This window comes from Herpailurus yagouaroundi, unplaced genomic scaffold (genome assembly GCF_014898765.1).
Source record: "Herpailurus yagouaroundi ecotype Mexico unplaced genomic scaffold, PumYag 202, whole genome shotgun sequence".
Lineage (NCBI taxonomy): Eukaryota > Metazoa > Chordata > Mammalia > Carnivora > Felidae > Herpailurus > Herpailurus yagouaroundi.
Genome location: NW_024412433.1, coordinates 837,345 through 855,446, shown reverse-complemented (window position 1 = coordinate 855,446; position 18,102 = coordinate 837,345). Strand labels below are relative to the sequence as shown.

The window sequence follows — 18,102 nt, the reverse complement described above, 5'->3', positions numbered from 1 at the left end:
GGGGGGCAGGGAGCAGGTGGAAGGGGGTGGGGATGGGGGGTGGGGGGGTGAGGGATGGGGGATAGTGGGAGGGGGGTGGAAGGCAGAGAGCAAAGGGCAGGGGGCAGGGGCAGGGGCAGGGTACAGAGGGGAGAGGCAGAGGGTGTGGGGGAGGGGAGAGCTCCTACCCAGCCCCCTCTGAATGGACACAGAGTCCTGGGGTCACCTGGGCGGTCATTTTTACGGTCACAGTGGCCTGGCCTCTGATCTTAGGATGCTTAGCTCAGTGACCCCACTCTCCCCGACAGCCTCCCTCCTAAAGTAATGATGGGCGATCTCTGAGCCGGAAGACGCCCATGGCCCCCGGGGGCCCGGCAGGCCAGCCAGGAGGGGGTGGAGGGCGGAGGGTCCGCTCGACTAGCCAGCCAGTGCAGGTTTCAGTAGGAAACAGGAGAGATGGTGACCCCCGTGTCTTTGGGCCCCTTCTCGCTCCCTCCGTGCCCTCCCCCATCTCTGCCCGCCCCTCTGGGGCCTGAGACCAGGGCTGGCCGGGCCAGGTCAGGTGGTGCTGGCCGTAGGCTGTCGTGGAGGAGGCTGAGTTGGGCCTCCTGTCCCGCAGGCACTCCGGCTGCCCACTGTCACCGCGGTGGCCGTGCCCGCTGGCTACGACTGGAGGGACATCGTCAACTATGTCATGGACCATTTTGACATCGAGATCACCGGCGGCCTTGGGCCCTCGATGGGGAAGGTAAGGGGCCAGCTGTTGCTCTGAGTGGCCAGGGGTGAGGGCTGGCCACGCCTGCCACGGAAGTTACATCCTCCACCCCCACATGGAGCGCCACATGCGCCAGGCCCAGGCCGAGGTCGTCAGTCATCGGTTCCCCAGGATGGCAGGGGCACCCACACGGGAACATCCTCCTCTGAACCCCAGGGGTTTTGCAGGGGGAGCTGGGCGAATGAATTCTCCTGCCCCCTTTCGCCCCAGACTGGTGAGGTTGTGGGGTGTGGCCCCTCCGATTCCACCCAGAATGTCCTTCCCTCCGAGCGGGCAGACCAGGCTGAAGGCGCCAGGCCTGGGTCTGGCTGTGCCCACTGAGTGGGCGATTCTGAGTGACCTGTAACTGACCGTCATCCTGACCTTCCTTCTGGAGCTCTGTGCGTGCGGAGGGAAGAGAGCCACCCCTGCCTGGGTCTGGGAGGGAGGGGGGCTCCCTGTATAACTGGGGGAAGCTCTCGGTGCCGGGGGGGGGGGGGACCTGGCTCTGCCTAGACCTCACTCAGGGTGGGGCTCACATCTGCCCCGGACCCTCCCCCACCCCTGCAGGTGCTTCGCATCGGCCTGCTGGGTTGCAACGCCACCCGGGAGAACGTGGACCGAGTGATCCAGGCCCTACAGGAGGCTCTGCAGCGCTGCTCCCGAAACAAGCTGTGACCTGGCTGCCTGTGTCCCGCCCTCCCGGAGGGGCCGGCCGGAGGCACCAGGAGCAAACAGACTCTGCTGTCGGTCAGGGCCCCCGGGGGGCAGGAAGGCTGCCGTCCCGGCCCCAGGAAGTCCTTCTCCTTTCGAGCGGCACCTCCTGGAAGCGGACCACGTGGGCTCGGGACCCACGGCACCTCCCAAATGAGCTGCAACCCCCACAGGCCCCTGGCAGGTGGACACTCAATAAAGAATCGTCGGTCATCTGTCCTCACTGTGTGTAGGGTGGGCGGCGGAAGACTCTGGCCCCTGACTGTGCCCTCATGGGGGTTGCTTGGGGGCAGTTCCTTGCCTAGGGCCTCCCCAGGGCTGGAAAACAGTGTGTAGGGGCCCTGTCACCATACCCCCTGCCCCAGATCTCGCACCTGCAAAATACCGCACCCCCCACACCACCAGGGCACCCCCCATGACCCACAGGGCTTATTACTCATGACTTGTGATCAGAGTCACAGAGATTAAGGCGCCAACATGCCTGGAGCACACAGCCAGGACTTGACCTGGGAAGACTGAAGGTGACGACGTAGGCGCACGGGCTTCCACATGTGCTGAGAGTCTGGGGGCCTCAGATGCATATCCGAGCGTGGCCTCTGCACCCCGACCCCTCCCTGTTCTTGGCTTGGCCCCCTCGGGCCCTCTGGCCCTTAACTGCCCCCTTACTTGGGGTTTCTGCCCAGGCGCCCTTAGTTTCTCCTAAGACTTCTGGAACATGCACCCTCGGCTCTACTCGATCACAGCTGCACCATTGCCTCCACATCCTCACTGGTCCTAAGAGTCCCCGGAGGAGGGCCTCAAGCAGAGGTGGACGCCCACAGCCTGTGACCTTGTGTAGGGCAGGGGTCGCCCTGGCTCGGCCCCCGTCACTCACCCAGGTGCCGGCCGGCACGGTTGAGTGCGCTGGGGTCGTGGGGGACGTCTGGAGGCCGCTGGGGTCACGGGGATGACCGGAGGCCGTCTGCCCTGTGAGCTCACGGACACCAGGAGAGACGCACACGGGAGCTGAGGGGACCGAGGGTCTGAATCCAGAAGTGGAAGGTGGGTGGAGGGAGGCTCTTCCAGAGAAGGCTGGACAGGGCCGTGTGGGCCACCTTGGAGACGTGGCCTTTGTCCCAACAGCAGCCCTGTCCTGATTGGGTTTTTCCTGCAGCAGACACGGGGATGAGGAAGGAATCCCCATCCGGTGGCAGGTGCCCTGCGCCCCCAGCCGGTCAGTGCCCCCACCGGACCGTCAGCACAGACCAGCTTTGTAGGTGTGTGCGTGACATAGTCCCTATTGTGTCTGCTGACTTCGTTTAACACTCTTGATGGTCACGCGTGTTGCCGCGGGGACGCGGGGACGCTGTCTTCCTTGCTGGTGCTTTTCCCTTGTACGGATAGATCACAATCTGTTTGTCATCCGCTGTGAAGGGACCTTCCCGTTGGGGACCATTATGAATAAGGCTGTGACAGACTTTCCTACACGTGGCCTTGCACAGACACACGTGTTCGCTGCTCTTGGGAAAATAACTATGAGGGAATCGTGGGGTCCCGCCGTAACCCTTCAGCTTTATAAGACGCCACAAAACCCTCTGAAGTGCTCCTAACATTTTACATCTTCACCAGAAGCATCCGAGAGTCCCAGTCCCTCCACAGCCTCACCGATGTCTGGCGTTGTCTTCTTGTCTAGCGGGTGTGACGGCGCACGTGATTTGGTTTTCATTTGCCTTTCGCCCATGACCGATGATATCGAGCATCTTTTCACGTGCAGACCGGCCACGTGTGAGTCTCCTTGTGAGACTCGTCGGCTCAAGCATTTGTTCCTATTCCTTGATTGTCCTCTTTTTTATTGTCAATTTGTGGCCGTTATTTTATAGATTCGGGATACTGCCGGAAGAGTGGTGAGCCTTTTCTCCCTCCCCGCAGCTTACCGTTTCATTTTCTTAATCGTGTCTTCCAAAGGGCAGGTCTTTTCCTTTGGTGAGCTCCTGCGGCTTCTCTCGTGGTCCGTGCGGTCGGGAACCTCTCCAGAACACCTTTGCTGACATTGACATCTTCATAGGGAGATTCTTCTGGAAACTTTGCGGTGTCAGCTTTTGTGTGGAGGGGTTCATGGTGCACTTTATGTTAATTTTGTGAATGGGGTGGAAAAGAGCCAGGGTTTGCTTTTTTCCCACGCTGACAGCCAGTTGTTCAAGCAACGATTGTGAAACAGACTCTCTTTTTTCCCACCTGACTGGGGCGGCCGCTTTGCCACCGACCATCAGAGCGGACCTGCTTCTGGCCTCTCCCCCGTGTCACGGCCTCCTCCCTGTCGCGTACCGCCTTCGGTAACGCAGCTTCGTGAGCCGTCTCGAAACCAATTAGTTCAAGTCTTCCGATTCTGCTCTCTCTTTTGAAAGATTGCTTTTCCTCTCCTAGATCCTTTGAATTTTCGTGTAAATTTGGAATCATCTTGTCTATTTTTTCAGCACAGCTTCCTGGAATTTTGATAGGAATTGCAGTAAATCTATGCATCAAGTTAAAGACAACGGAAATCATCAAAATATGAATTCCTTCCCATGAACATTGATTTGGGTCTTTTAAATTATACTCCACAATGTTTCAGTGCAAGGGCTTCCATAGCCTTCGTTAGATCTATTCCTGGGTGTGTTAGTTTTGACTACCGTAAATGGTATTTTAAAACTTTTATGTCCAATTGTTTATTCTTAATGTATGCAAGTGCAGTTGATTTTTCTCCATTAACCTGTCTTCTAACCTTGCCGAATTCACAAGGTTTTTCGTGGATTCCTTTGGATGTTCTATGTAGGTGAGCGATGTATCTAGGCAAAAGACAGCTTTACTTCTTTTCCGATATCTGCGCCTTTTACTTCCTTCTCCCGCCTCGCTCCGCGGTGAGGACCCTGTAACACGTGGCTCGTGGTGGGCGGCTCAGGTCCCAGAGTCACCTAGGGTCTCGTGGCCAGTGGCTCATTCTCCACCGGGGCCCGGCACCGTGACGGACGCTGCGCTCTGAACCGTGAGCGGTTCTGTGCTCCAGATGGCGCACCCTTGCTCCCGTGTTAGAGTTCTCAGAGATGCCGTGTGGTGTCCCCTTCTCCCAGGGGTACCCTCAGGGCAGTGGTCTTATTGCAGCATGAAGAGCTCACCTGCGCCCCGGCCCCACTAAGAGCCTTCTGCATCACCTGACACAGGGACATTCCAAGTAAGATGCACACAACCTCCAAAATCGGTGAGGCCCACCTGGCATCGTCCTTGCTCATCACAGGAGGTGGGGCAAGGCATCAAAACTTCCGCTACTCCTTAGAGGCAATGTCTTGGCATGCCCAGACCCCCGAACCTCTCAAATCGCCAGCTATGAGACAGACCCTTGAGACTCTACCATTTCTCTCCTACCCTTGGCATAAACGCATCTTACGAGGCATCCAAAGCACTTGCCAGTCAATGCTCCCCGGGTCTTATTAGCATGATGTCATCAAAAGAGTGAGCCAGCAAGATACCCCACAGGCCCAGTCCAGATGACAAAGGTCCATGGGGCCTATATTGTGACACAGAGCAGGGAGGTCAACCTCAGCCTGGGGCAAGACTGGAAACATAACTTCTTGCCTCTTCCAAGTGAACACAACTGTTTCTCACTGCTCCCCCCACCCGACGGGGTTGGAAAGAACTCATTCCACAGATCGGCCACCACGAAGCACATGCCACAGGCTGTGCTGTCCTGTTCTCCTAGATCCGTAACACTCAGCACCCAGCACAGCACCTTGGTTACAGGCTAAAACTTGGTTCAGTTAAAGGGATCTGCTGTCATTCATCATGATCCAACTGAAATAGAACATTATAAATTCATTTGATTATTTAGACTTTATTTTCAGGGGCAGTTTGCAGACACACAGCCAAATGGAGAGGAAAGTACAGATTTCCCATAACCCCCTGCCCCCACACATGCACAGCCTCCTCGTCCCCAACAGCCCCCACCAGAGGGACCAGGTGTTACAGGTGACGAACCCACGCAGACATGTCAACATCACCCAAAGCCCCTTACTCTCATCAGGGCTCACTCCTGGTGTTGTGCACTCTGTGGGTTTGGACAGACGCGTCATGATATGTATTCATCAGTTTAGTACCACACGGAGTATTTGCACTGCCCTAAGAATCCTCTGTGCCTCAGCTGGTCATCCCTCCCCCCTGGCAACCACTGATCTTTCCACTGTCTTTTTCAGAATGTCAGAGTTGGAATCATACAGAATGTAGCCTTCTCAAATTAGCTTCTTACATTTAGTACTAAGCTTTCGTTAAGTAGTAAGCAATAATTTAAGGTTCCCCCCTGACTTTTCATGGGTTGATGGCTCAGTTCTTTTCAGTACTGAGTAATCTCCCCTTGTCTGGACGGACCACTGTTCATCCATCACCTACTGAAGGACACCTGAGTGGCTTCCAAGTGTTGGCAATTACGAATGAAGTCACTGTAAAAATTCATATGCAGGTTTTTGGGCAAACATGGGTTTTCAGCTCCTTTGGGTAAATACCAAGGAGTGCAATTGCTGGATCGGGCGGTAAAAGAGTGTTTAGTTTTCTAAGAAACCATCAACCTGCATTCCTCCCGGCTCCTGATGTTCCATGTCCTCGCCAGCATTCGATGCTGTCAACGTTCCAACATCGATCGGCACGTGGAGTTTCCTCCCAGTTGTTTTAATTTGCACTCACAGATCGAGTTGAGGAGAACAGACATCTTGACAACCTCGAGTCTTCCTATCCATGAACATGGGACATCCATTTATTTACCTCTTCTTTGATTTTGTTCATCAGAGTTTTGTCATTTTCCTCATACAGATATTTTGCATATTTTGTTGGATTGATACCTAAGTGTCGCGTTTTTGATTCATCCGATTTTTGCTAAGGTTATACTGGTGAATTCGGGTCTTTCGGGGTAATGCTACGTTCTGCTATTGCCCCTGGGAGACAGTGTGTTTTGCTAGACTGTTTTGGCCATGAGAATAGATGTGTTTTTGAACTTTTCCCTTTGGCCTTCCCCACCATTGAGGCCCTTAGTTCTTCCAGGTACAGGCGCCCTGAGACACACTCAGACACTGAGGAAATGACCGCAGGGTGGGCCTGGACACTTTGTCCCCACTGTGAATCGGATTGGACCAAGGTCCTGTGTTCTTTTCTTTTTTTTTTTTTTTTTCCAAATAAGTTATCGTCGAATCGGTTTCCATACAACACCCAGTGCTCATCCCAGCAAGTGCCCTCCTCAGTGCCCATCACCCACTTACCCTTCTCCCCGACCCCCCATCCTCCTTCAGTTTGTTCTCAGTATTTAAGAGTCTCTTATGGTTTGCCTCCCTCCCTCTCTGTAACGTCAAGGTCCTGTGCTCTGACAGCCTCTACCCTCATGGCATTTTGTGTCCCCCTGTATTCGTGTCAGCTCAGGTCCCGAATCACACAGCCTTCAAAGGCCCTGGCATTTCCTCTCCTCTGTGTGTGGCGATTCGGGCACTCGGCCGGGGGCTGCTTTGCAGGAGGTTTGGGGAAGGTGTCGCTACACGCATCGCCGTGGGGTTGCAGGTCCCTCTACAGGAGCCAGGGTGCGGGCCGTGGCTCAGACGCCGGGGCATAAATAGCACTGAGAGGCAAAGAGGGTGGAGAGTGGACACTGTCTGCTAGGCGAGGGCACACGAAGGTCACGTGAGAGCTCAGCGGGGAAGGGGCTGCAGGTGGCCGTCATGGGCCGATGAGAGGGCGCGGGGTGGGGACACGGAGCCCTGAGAACAGAAGGGGAGGTGGCGTCAGATGCCAGGAGATGCTACCTTGAATAAGACGGAAGATGCCCCACCTCGGCGGGACCAGACCCTGTTGGCAGAGGGAGCCACAGGCGTCCCCTCTGCTGGCTTCAGTTTCCTTCCGTGTCTCCAGGGGAATATTCTCCACATAGATACACAGAAAGCGGCGGCCGCCGTCCCCACCGAGCCTACCCGGCGCGTTAATTTATTCAAGATCAGATATATAGCATTACATCACCACGGAGGAGCATGGGACTCAGGTCGGGACAAGCCCTCGAGCTCCAGGTCTCAGGCAGACGCTTGGCTCTGAGAGTCTGATGACATCACACAGACCCACACGCGTCTTGTGAAATACAAGGCGCCTTCGTCCCAGGCCCTGGGGAGACCAGGCAGCTGCTCCGGGGGACCTGCTGCCCGGCGCTCCCAGAGTCCCGGGAGGCCATCCCCCGGGCAGTCTGAGGTGGCCGTCTCTACCGCCCATCACCTGCCTCGGGGTGAAGCCCATTCCCTTCCCCGAGTGTCCCGGGTCCTCCGCGGGGCCGTGCAGCCCGGCTGTGGGTGGTGAAGACAGAGCAAAGGCAAGGCCGCTCAGCACTCCTTGCCGTCCAGGGTCTTGGTCTTCCGGAAGATGCTCTGCATGGCCGAGATCCGGTCCTCATCCTGGATGTTGAAGACCTGGAACTGCAGACGGGGCGGGGGACAGAGAGGTCACAGAGGCACCTCGGAGCCCATCGCAGGGTCCTGGATGCGGCGCGGGACAACACGTGCTCCTTGGCCACCGGGACTTCCTGCGTCTGGGTCTCTGCCTGCACGGTCCTCTTGACAGGTGGACCCACGCAGGGCCCTCTCGCCTGGGGGCGGCGGGGGGGGGGGGCTCTTCCTCACACACAGGTGTCCCCGGATGGGCCCGACACAGAGGAGGCCCCAGCAGGTGCTTGTGGAGGACGGGGCACGCACCAGCCCTCCTGCTGCCGTCCCCCGGGGCCCCACGTGTCCTGCAGGGAGACCGGGTTGGCTCTTTGGGGTGAGGGTGGGGGTTGGCCCTGGGGGAGAGGAGCAGGAGGGGGCTCTGCGGGAGCAGGGGAGGGGAGGGCCTAGCGAGCCGGCAGAACCTCGGAGACTCAAGGAGGTGCGGTCGGCAGAACAGCCGGGCGACCCCTGAACACCAGGCCGGACGCAGGATGCAAAGTCCGAGGACACGGCGTGGGCCTCCCGAGTCTCGGGATGCGGCAGGAAACTGGCCCGGTGAGGCCCAGGGACAGCCACACCCCTTCCTGAGGAACTGAGTCCAGCGTAGGCAGGCGGGGTTTGAGCACTTACCGGACGTGGGTTTGGGGGTGGTTCTGGAGGCACATTCGGACACGCTACCCTGGGGCCCTGGGGCACCAGTGGGCAGGGTCGCTCGTGGCCTGTCTGACCTCCGGATGTCACGTCTGCCCCGGCCGGCTCTTGCCGGCCCGAGGACCGGCCCGGCCGGCCTTCCTTCAGCTCCTGCCCGCCCCCCCTCCCCGGGGGAGCGGGTCCCCCCCACCCCCGCGTGTCACCCCGGGCAGTCTGAGACGCCCCTGCCACGCCCACCTTGTCCAGCAGGACATCAAAGTAGGCGGTGGCCCAGTAGGCAGGGTCGCTGGCAGGCAGCTGCAGGAGGGCCTTGACCCCGTTGCCGATGCGCGGTGGGGGGCCGCGGCCCAGGTGGGTCACGTGGATGCGCAGGGACGCCTCGGGTTGGCTGGCGAAGCGCTCCACGCGCTGGTACAGGGCGTTGAGGTCCAGGCCGGCGTCGCTCAGCAGGTTCCGCTTGGGGTAGACGAAGTGTGGCAGGTTCCCGGTGGCCAGGCAGCAGAGCAGCACCACCAGCAGCCGGTACACGGCGCCCTGCAGCTCCGCCCAGTCCTCGGGCGCCGGGAAGAGCACGGACGCCCACAGCAGCACCGTCTGCAGCGGGGCGGGGTACGCGGTCCGGCCCAGCCCCGCCCTCCCGGCCTTCCCTCCACCCGCGCCCCTGCCTGCGGCCCTCCCAGCCTTCCCTCCACCCCCGCCCCTGCCCACCTGTAGCCTTGCCGGCCCTCCCTCCACCCCCGCCCCTGCCCAAGTACTTGTGGCCCTCCCGGCCTTCCCTCCACCCCCACCCCTGCCCAGCCACCTTCAGCCCTCCTGGCTTTCCCTCCACCCCAACCCCTGCCCACCTGCAGCCTTCCCGGCCTTCCCTCCATCCCCACCCCTGCCCACCTACTCGTGGCCCCCCCGGCCTCCCCTCCACCCGCGTCCCTGCCCACCTGCAGCCCTTCCGGCCTTCCCTCCACCCCCGCCCCTGCCCACCTACTTGTGGCCCTCCCCACCTTCCCTCCACCCCCACACCCGCCCAGCCCCCTGTGACCCACACCACCTTCCCACCACCTCCACTCCTGCCCACCCGCAGCCCATCACCCTTATGGAAGCTGTCCCCTGGAAGTCTCCTGACCCCTGCACCTCTCCCCCACACTCCATACCTCCCCCCAGAGGTCCCAGAGCGAGCCCCAGCCCCTCTCCACTTGTTGTCCCCATCCTGCCACCTCCCCAATTCCCCGAGGCACTGCCACTGAGTCCAGGCTCGGAGGGACCTTGGGGCCCCACTCTGGCTTCCCATCCGTGGTGCCCAGGACCCCTCTCAGGAGATTCTGAGGCTCTGCCCCTCCTCTGGCCCTTCCCATCGTGCCCTGCGCCCTGACGGCACTCCTGCTATACAGACCAGCCTGAGCCTGTGGCATCGTCCTGGCCCAGGTCTGCATCAAAGCCGTAAGAGTGGACCTTCCTCCCCCTGTCCCTGAGCCCCCCAGCCAGGGCCCCTCCCCAGCCACAGTTGTGCCCTCCCACCAGCCCCCATCATCCCTGCTCACTATGGGGCTCAGGAGCCACAGTGGGCCAGACGCCAAGGGCCCTCTTAGAAGCTGCCGGCCCCTCGGGGGTGGGATGAGGGCCTGCAAGGGTGGGGAGCGGGTCAGACCGGCTGTCCTGTGCAGGCCAGGCCACCTCTCTGTTAACCCCCAGCTGCCGTCACGGAGCAGCACTCGGCAGGCCTCCGCACCCCACCGCGGCTCGCTCCAGGCAGAGACCCCGCCCGCTTCCCCTTCAAGGTCTTGTGCCCCGGCTCTGGCCTTCCTTTGTTCTTCTCAGCCCCTGACGGTCACAGGGGCCGAGGAGGACACGGCTCCAGCCACGTCATAGCAGCCAGTGAGCAGCACAGGGCTCAGAGTGGGGACCCCCGGCCGGTAACATTCACGGCCACGGGGGCCAGTGTGCCCATGAGCCCCCTATGCGCACCTTCAGGTGACTGAAGTTCAGGCCGGGGCTCTGGCCGCCGTCGCGCCAGCTCTCGTGGTTGACCCGGTCCAGGATGGAGAGGCCGTCCAGACGGTGGCCCGGGAGGGAGCCCAGCGCACCGAGCAGCCTGGTGAGCAGGTAGTCCGTGGAGACCCTGGGGGCCGGGACAGCACACATACTCGGTCAGCGTCGGGGCTCCGGCCAGCCGTCCAGGGACACGCTGCATCCCCAGAAAGGAAAGCCCCCAGCCGTGGCCTCCCCAGGATCAGGCCTTGAGCCCCACAGGATGGTCCAGGCCACGGCAGGGACTATGCCGCTGCACTCGGCCCGGCCCAGCCCCACGAATGTCATCCACTTCCAAGGATTAACTGTGAGAGCGACCCCTGCTTACTTCAGCCCCAGGCTGCATTCCCCGGGCGTGGGAGCCAGTGGGGCATCACCCTGGCCAAACCACAGCGGCCTTGCTGTTTAAGTCCTGCCAGAGCTGGACGGGCTCAGTCCCCGGCCCTTGGTTCAGGGTCTCAAGGGGAGCTCAGCCTCTGCCCCACGTCCCCTACTCTGTCTTTCCTGCTCACGGACACCAACTCGGGGTCTCCCTTTGCCGGCCGGAGAGGGAGGGGAAGGGGCATCCGCACCTCCCCCAGTTCGCAGACTCCTGAGGTGGAGACGGGGGCGGGGGGGCCACAGGAGCTGCTGGGGCTCTGGGGCCAGGCGGGGGCGGGGACACCACAGGTGGCGGTGTCCTGGCAGGAGGACCTACCGTCTCCTAATGGGGAAGGGCCACCGGGACAGGAAATGCTAGCAAATTCCCGGTGCGATCGCATCCCCCACCTCACTGTGTGGACACCCCTCCCGACTGTCCCCGGAACCTGCGGGACCCTGGGTGAGCCACCCGGCCTCTGGTGTCCAGAGCCTTCTGCGTTTCTCTGAGTGTCCCCTCACGGCCCGCCCTGGCCCCCGGCTCGGGCGGCAGGGGGCACGGCTCCACCCTCCCCGCAGCTCCAAGAGGGGCGAAGCTGGCGGTGGGCAGTGATGACCCCACGTCCCCCAGAGATCCCAGGGACGTCAGCGCGGCACAGAAGCCTATGGGGCAGAGGCGGGGGGAGGGGGTCCCCGCAGACCTTCCTGCCCGGAGTGGGAAGAACAGTGGGGTGGCAGCCCCCTTCCCGCCGGCTCCCCAGGACCCCACAGACCCCAGGACGCGTGTCCGACCTCCAGTGCTGGGCACTGGCTGGCACCAGGGCCGCTTCTTGGCTGATGATCCTTTTCAAGCTGCCTTCAGGGAACCCGCGCATCCACTGAGCCCTCTCCAGGGCGGGCACCCCGAGCTTTCTCCGCACCATGGGCACGATGTTGAACCGGATGGGTCGCCAGCCGCTAGACACGAGCAGGGACAGGTGGGACTGCTTCTCCTCCAGGCTGTCCGCGTTCAGAGAACCTGCAACAGCCCGCCGTGCCCTGGAACCCTCATCTCAGACGGCCCCCCGCGCCTCTGGGAAGGGGCTGGGCAGGTGAAGGACAGGGCCAGACCCGGGACGGCTCGGGGTTAACACACGTGACCCCAGAGGCCCGGTGTCGGGAGATGCGTGCCTGGTGCCCCGCGCCCAGGAGGGCCTGGATCCAAAGGCTGACAGTGGACGCGCCTGGCTTCCACTCCACACCCCGGGTCCCCAGAGCCACACGCCAGATGGCGCACTCCAGTAAAGATGCTTCCCGCTCCCGTCACCCCTCGGACCCAGCCCAGCACCCACACCCAGAGCCCAGAGCCCCCAGACCACCCAGGAGGGGACATTCCCAGGGTGACAGGGCTGGGGGCTGGCGAGGCGGAGACACTCGGGGATGACCCGGGGCCCTCTGGCCTCCCTCCTCAGCTGTCCCTTCCCCCCCAGTAAACAAATTAATACCACAGAGAGAGGAGGGGAGCTGAGCAGTGTGGGGGACACTCCTGTCACCGGCCCTTACCAACCCCAGCCAACACCAGACTCGGAGACGTCCCTCCTTCCCTCCCCCAGCACTGCCCAGTGAGGGTGCTGGTCAGGGGCCAGGGGACCAACCGTCTGGGAGCCATGTCCCAAAGGGAACCCCCAACATGTGCCTGCAGGGACTGAGCCCGGGGGGTGGGGCTCCTCACGTCCTACAGCGGCACGCAGCCCGCCCTGGCCCACCCACGGCGTGGGGGTCTTGTAGGAAGGAGCCTGGGCCCCGTTATGCAGACCGCTCCCCCCAAACCCCTGTGGGGTATTCCAGGTCCTGGCCCTGCCACCGGACCACTCCATCGCCTACATGGGCCTCAGTTTCCCCATCGGTCACAGGAAGGAAGGGGCTCAGTGACCCCTGGCCCCTTCCAATTCAGGGTTTGAAGCACTTGTCATCCAAAGCCACTACTGGTAGCTTCATTTCCCTACCTACCATTGGTCACACATTCTGTCCACGGAGGCGGCTTGGAGGGCGGCCAGCCACACCCGCAGCCTGTCCCAGCCACTCCCTGCCTCAGCCCCCAGCCCGGTCTCACCGGTTTGTTCCCAGGTGCGGGCAGCCTGAACCTCGTCACCTGGGGTTGCTCTGCTTCCCTTTTAAGGTAAGTGTCTGGGAGCAATGCTTGGAATTTCCCTGCGTGCCCAGCTCGGTCGGCCCCTTGGGCGTGGCTCCCAGCCTCCTCTGCTTTCTGGGCCGGGCCGGGGGACGGTGGGGACCTGGGAGTGGCAGCTCAGAGTGTGCCTGAAAGGCCCAGGGCTGGGCCATCCCAGCAGGCGGGGCAGACGGCCTGCAGGTGACAGGGCCAGGTGGGCATGGCCACCGTAGATCATGGAAGAAGACAGCAGTGGCCCTGCCAAGTCACCCGCCGTAATTGAAAGGTTCAGAAGATGACCAGAGAAGATGTCCAAGGGGCCTGATGACAGGTTCCGGCGGCCCTGGGAGGGCTCTATCTATCGTCAGCTCTGAGAGGGTGGCCACCCGCCCGGGTCTCCAGGCAGGTCTGGAGAGGGGCCAGGGTTGGACATTGCCCCTCTTGCTGTCGGGAGACCGTCCAGAAGCCTCTCGGAGCAGCCCGGGGCAGGCCACTGTCCGTGCGACGGGCTGACCGTCCATCCCTGTTCTGACGTTATGAAAGACACGAGGACCAGGCGGCTGCCACCGCCATGGCCCGTTCCTTCCCAAGGGAAACGGGACTTCCGTTTGCGTCCCCACTTCTCTGCCAGGACAACCCGATGTATTTGCTCTGGCCCCCAGGAGGGTGCTCTGCTGTCCTGGGCCTGCACCCGCTGCACACACGCACCCACGCAGTCTTCCCGCTCCGTGCACCGTGACCAGATGCCGGAAGCGGGGACGCCCGTCATGCCGAGCTGGAACTGATAACAGAACCACCTGCCCAGAACTATGGCAGGGACCGTCATCAAGCAGGTCAGCCGGAAACCCCGTGCCCCGGACTTAGCTTCTAGCTGTTCGTCAAGTAACATCCGTTAACGCGTTACCGCCAAAGTCACCATGTGAAAATCAGGCAACGTGGAAATGGGTGACCTGCGTTCTTAGAAGTGTTTGGAACCAGAAAGGATTTCAGAGCGGGATCCCCCAGCCCGTGTGCCCTGACACCCACTGAGCCATCGCGTGTCTGTGCACACGCACGCAGACGCACACCCACTGAGCCATCGCGAGTCTGTGCACACGCACGCACACACACACCTCAGCACACGCGCGTGCCCAGTGTGTCCCGCCCGCTACCTGGCGTGACGAGGCCCTGGTGTCTGCAGTGCACCACGGCCGCCACCAGAAGGTCCTTGAGGACGCGCAGGACCTTGCTGGGCGCGATGTGGCCGCGGCACCCGGCGCCACCCTCGGAGGAGACGCTGAGGACGTCATCGGCCATCCGCCGTTCCGGGCGGGCCCCTTCCCTGGAGACACCCAGGCGGCAGGGCGCAGGGCCATCGCCCGCCTCGGCGGCCCCCACCTCCTCAATCAGCAGGGCGTCCGCGTCCACCCGCAGGGGCACCTCCACGTGCAGGGGCTCCTCCGAGGTGCGCAGGGCAAACTGGAAGGCCTCCAGGTCACGGGAGTAGTCCACGAGGAAGCGGGGGTCCAGGTGGTGCACGTGCTCCAGCACCGTGAGCAGCACGTTCTCCGCGCGCTGGAAGTCCTGCGCCCGCCGTGCCCCCCGCGAGCGGATGGCCTGCAGGTAGTGCTGCCACAGGGGCACCTGCACGGCCATGGCCGGGGCGGGTGTGGACGGGACGGGGGGAGGCACCGGCCGGGCGAGGGGCGCTCTTCGGGCGGGCCGGCTCCCCGGAGAAGCAGAATTCGAGTGACGGGGGCTGCGGGCCTGACCCAGACCTTTGAAGCGAGGCTGAGTCAGTCACGGACAATTAGGAATGTCACCGCCGCGCAGCCTTGGGCGGGGAGGCGGGGCCTGGTCACCACCCAGCCGGGGGCCTCCCTCCTGTCACGCTGACTCCGCCTCTTGGGCCCAAGGCACCTTCAGGCTCCCGACCGCCCTGGAGAAAAATCAGTCGGCACCGCCACTCGGGGTGTGGCCACCTCCCGCCCTGCTGTCCTGGAGGTGGGGACCCCGTTCCTGGCGCCCCCCACCCTCATGCCAGCAGCCGCGGGGTGTCTGTGGCATGTGGGCCTCCCTGCGAGCCTGGGGGAGGGCCGCGTGGCATGCCATCGCTCCGAAGAGAAAGGTGAGGCCCGGGGGGTGGCCTCCCCAGACCTCCTGCGTGGGAGGCAGCTGGAAATCAGCGCTGGGACTGTGTTTCCACGGCGACCTGAGCAGCCCCCTCGGGCACCTGTGCCCCCCTGCGAGCTGGCGCCTCAGACGGCAGCCCGGGCCGCAGCCTGCTGTGAATCCTGCCTCCTCTCCCGTCAGGGCCACACGTCCAACCCCCCCGGCCGGCCTGAGGCCCTCAAGCTGCCTGCCCCCCAGCCCGCAGGGCCTTCAGCCTGAGGGGGGTCCGCACCCACCTGGCTCTGCAGGGGGAGCGAGTCTGGCTCCAGGAGCCGTCTCCCGGGCCCCTCCTTGCTGGGCGGAAAGCCTCGCCCTGCCGAACCCCTCCAGCGCCGTGCTGGGAGCGCTGCCCGGCCCGGCCCGTCTCCCCACTCAGGGCCGGGCAAGTCCCAACCAGCAGGGGGGACCGCCCCCGCTGACCCTTGGCCCTGTTGGGCTGGCCCGGGACGCTGGGTGCCCCTGCCGGGGTGTCTGCAAACAGCGAACCTGGACGTAGCCCCCAGCAAGGCATCCTGGAGACGCTGCCCTGCAGCCCTCCGGCGGCAGCCTCGCCCCTACCCACACAGGGGCCTCAGACACCGGGTTGCTGCAGGCAGAGCCTGGAGCCAAGATGCTCACTTCCTGGTGCTCGGAAGCCCCGGTGACTGGCTCTCTCTTTCCACACCTCCCCGGTCGGGGAGCTCACCACCTCACAGAGCAGCCCATGGCACGGCCAAACAAGAGACCAATTTCCTGCCTTAAACCTGGCCCCATCCTGTCCTCTGGGGTTGCCCAGAGCACGTCCGTCCCTCTCCCAGGGCAGCTGCTGCCTGTCAAGGACCCAGACTCCCTTGGTCTGCCTCACACCCCACCTATACCCCGTTCTGTTGCCCCCACACACTCTGCCCTGGCCCCTCTGTCTTCATGGGACTCTGACCTATGGGGCATTGCTGCAGAGGCGCTGGGAACTGCGGTCCTGACCCTGACCCTGGGTCACAGGGTCCTGTCTGTACCCTGGCTCCACCGTCTGTGACCCGGTGATCCCATGTCCCTTCAGCTTCTTTTCACGGGAACCTCACGGCAATCCCGAATTCACCCGGGAGACCCTGAGGCCCCGTCTTCCAAAGTGCCCACTCTGGGGACGATGCCGCAGGGACCTTCCCCATCGGGGGCAACCCCCATGTTGTGCCCCCAACCCCCTGTCATCCAGGGAGCCCCCTGCAGCCCCCTCTTCCGGACAGTGACACAGAAGCGCCCGAGGCCTGCGGTCCATGTTCCCCTCCTCCGCTGGTCAGCTGACCCTCTCTGCTGACCCCCGTTCTACAGCCCCTGCACCTGCTCCTCGGTGCCCCACGGCAGCTCCGTGTCTGCCCCCAGACTGCCCACGGGCACCTCGCACCCCGTCCCCTGGGAGGGCAGAGGAGGGCAAAGACGCGGGCGCCACCCCGGCCTGCCGGGCAGAGTCTGACCACAGAGGGACCGGGACCGCCACCCTGCAGAGCCCAGGGCCAGCGTGGCGAGTGACCGGGAGGGCTGCAGACCCAGGCCCGGGCGGCCGGGCCGCGGGGGGAGTTTGCTGGCTGGAAGCTGTGCCGACCACCAGCACGTGTTTGTGCTTCTACCTCCCCGGAGAGCTCGGCTCAGGGCAAGCTCACAGATCCCGTGTCTCGGGAGCTCCCAGAGGCGCTGCAGAAAGGGACCCGCACTGAGCCCGTGAGGTGGGCCGCACGCTGCCTCGGCGTCGCGGGCTCATCTGGAGAGGTGGTCCCGGGCGGGTGCCACTCAAAGTCCATGCGTCGGTCTCCCGTGGCGGCGGTGACACATCACCACACACCGGGGCGCTGAGAACAACACGAGCCTGTTCTCTCCTGCTTCTGGGGCCAGGGGTCCCAGGTCAAGGTGTCGCCGGCCCCTGTGAGGCTCCTGCCTGCCTCTTCCAGCCCCGCCTGTGCCTGCGCGCCCACGTGGCCCTCTCCGTGTATCTCTGTCATCGCCCTCTGCCTCTGTCCTACAAGGACCCTTGGGAGGGCCGGCCCCGGCCGGCCTCACCGCACAAGCCTCAGCTCCGCTCACCCGGGACCCTCTCTGCCTGATCGTAGCGACGGGTTCCAGGCGCAGGGAAGCGGCCGCTCTTCACGCGCATCGGACCGTGTCCCGCGACCTCCTCCGGGAAGCCGCCTCGCGTGTCTTGCGCTCACCCGCCCCTCCGCTCAGACTCCCAGGCCCCCGTCCAGACCACGCTTGTCAAGTCCCCGCACGCACGGCCCCGGGGGGCCCCCAGGACACACAACCAGACGCTGCCTGAGTTGCCAGTGTGATCCCCCAAAACGGTCAGTGTTGCCCGTGGGGACCCCTCCCTCCGTGCACAGTGGCGGGCCCTTCCCTCAGGGCCTCGCGGTCTGGCTGAGCCCGCGTGCCCAGAGCACCCGGGCCAGAAGCCGCTGGCGCTCGGGAGGCACAGGGAGCGGTCAGGCCTCAAGAGAGGACACGCTCGGGGGCCATTTGACACTCCGCGCGAGCCACTGCCAGCCCGGCCTCAAAGCCGTCGCGGGGAGACGAGGAGGCCACACGGATGGGCCCCCGAGACGCCTCCACGCTCTGACGGTGACGGACGGCGACTCGAAACCGGCCCCCCTTCCACACGATGCCCGTGAGCTGCCGAAACGAGCGGTCTGCATGTGGCCGGCGTCAGAGGGCCCCTCCCACACGTGGCTTCCGTCGGCTTTAGGCCGGAACAGCAAGGCTCGCCAAGCTGGACGAACTGGAGCGCTGGTTCCCACGAGGGTCCCTGCAGCCCCACCGTCCGGGCAGTCCCTCTGTCCCTGGCAGTCCCACTGTCCGGGGCAGTCCCACTGTCACTGGCCATCTGGTCGTCACGGGCAGCCCCGTCACTG

The 18,102-nt window shown here is 63.2% G+C and overlaps 2 protein-coding genes and 1 long non-coding RNA gene across 5 annotated transcripts in view; 2 read left to right on the top strand and 1 right to left on the bottom strand.

Annotated features, from left to right (window-relative positions):
• The window catches only part of AGXT (alanine--glyoxylate aminotransferase), a 15,023-nt gene extending 13,357 nt beyond the window's left edge, over positions 1 to 1,666 (top strand). The window contains exons 10-11 of the mRNA XM_040450416.1: positions 599 to 727; positions 1,304 to 1,666. Coding sequence (XP_040306350.1) covers positions 599 to 727; positions 1,304 to 1,411 — 237 coding nt within the window. The 3' untranslated portion in view covers positions 1,412 to 1,666. The remainder of the gene's footprint in view (positions 1 to 598; positions 728 to 1,303) is intronic.
• Positions 1,667 to 7,377: 5,711 nt separating this feature from the next.
• Positions 7,378 to 16,705, bottom strand: MAB21L4 (mab-21 like 4). 3 transcript variants are annotated; one of them, XM_040450413.1, is made up of 7 exons: positions 15,466 to 16,705; positions 14,230 to 14,996; positions 11,722 to 11,947; positions 10,510 to 10,663; positions 8,788 to 9,144; positions 8,530 to 8,586; positions 7,378 to 7,890 (listed from the first exon to the last, which is right to left on the bottom strand). In XM_040450413.1, exons 2-7 carry the CDS (start codon positions 14,711 to 14,713, stop codon positions 7,798 to 7,800), a joined length of 1,371 nt encoding a protein of 456 aa, XP_040306347.1. In that variant the 5' UTR covers positions 14,714 to 14,996; positions 15,466 to 16,705; the 3' UTR covers positions 7,378 to 7,797. The 3 variants fall into 3 exon arrangements, with proteins under 3 accessions (XP_040306347.1, XP_040306349.1, XP_040306348.1); XM_040450415.1 differs by lacking the exon at positions 8,530 to 8,586 and having other exon boundaries at positions 15,466 to 16,698; XM_040450414.1 differs by lacking the exon at positions 15,466 to 16,705 and having other exon boundaries at positions 14,230 to 15,443.
• LOC121014325 (uncharacterized) lies at positions 13,026 to 14,024 on the top strand. The gene is made up of 2 exons (XR_005783159.1): positions 13,026 to 13,087; positions 13,710 to 14,024. It is a non-coding gene; the product is annotated as an uncharacterized LOC121014325 (long non-coding RNA).
• Positions 16,706 to 18,102: the final 1,397 nt, after the last annotated feature.

Excerpts from the sequence above, each read along its gene's own strand:
- MAB21L4 (XM_040450413.1), bottom strand. The coding sequence starts at position 14,713 with ATGGCCGTGCAGGTGCCCCTGTGGCAGCACTACCTGCAGGCCATCCGC. Across the intron at positions 11,948-14,229 it reads CCAGGGCCTCGTCACGCCAG|GTTCTCTGAACGCGGACAGC; the intron begins GTAGCGGGCGGG and ends GGGCTGTTGCAG. Across the intron at positions 7,891-8,529 it reads CACCCCCAAACCCACGTCCG|TTCCAGGTCTTCAACATCCA; the intron begins GTAAGTGCTCAA and ends CCCCGTCTGCAG.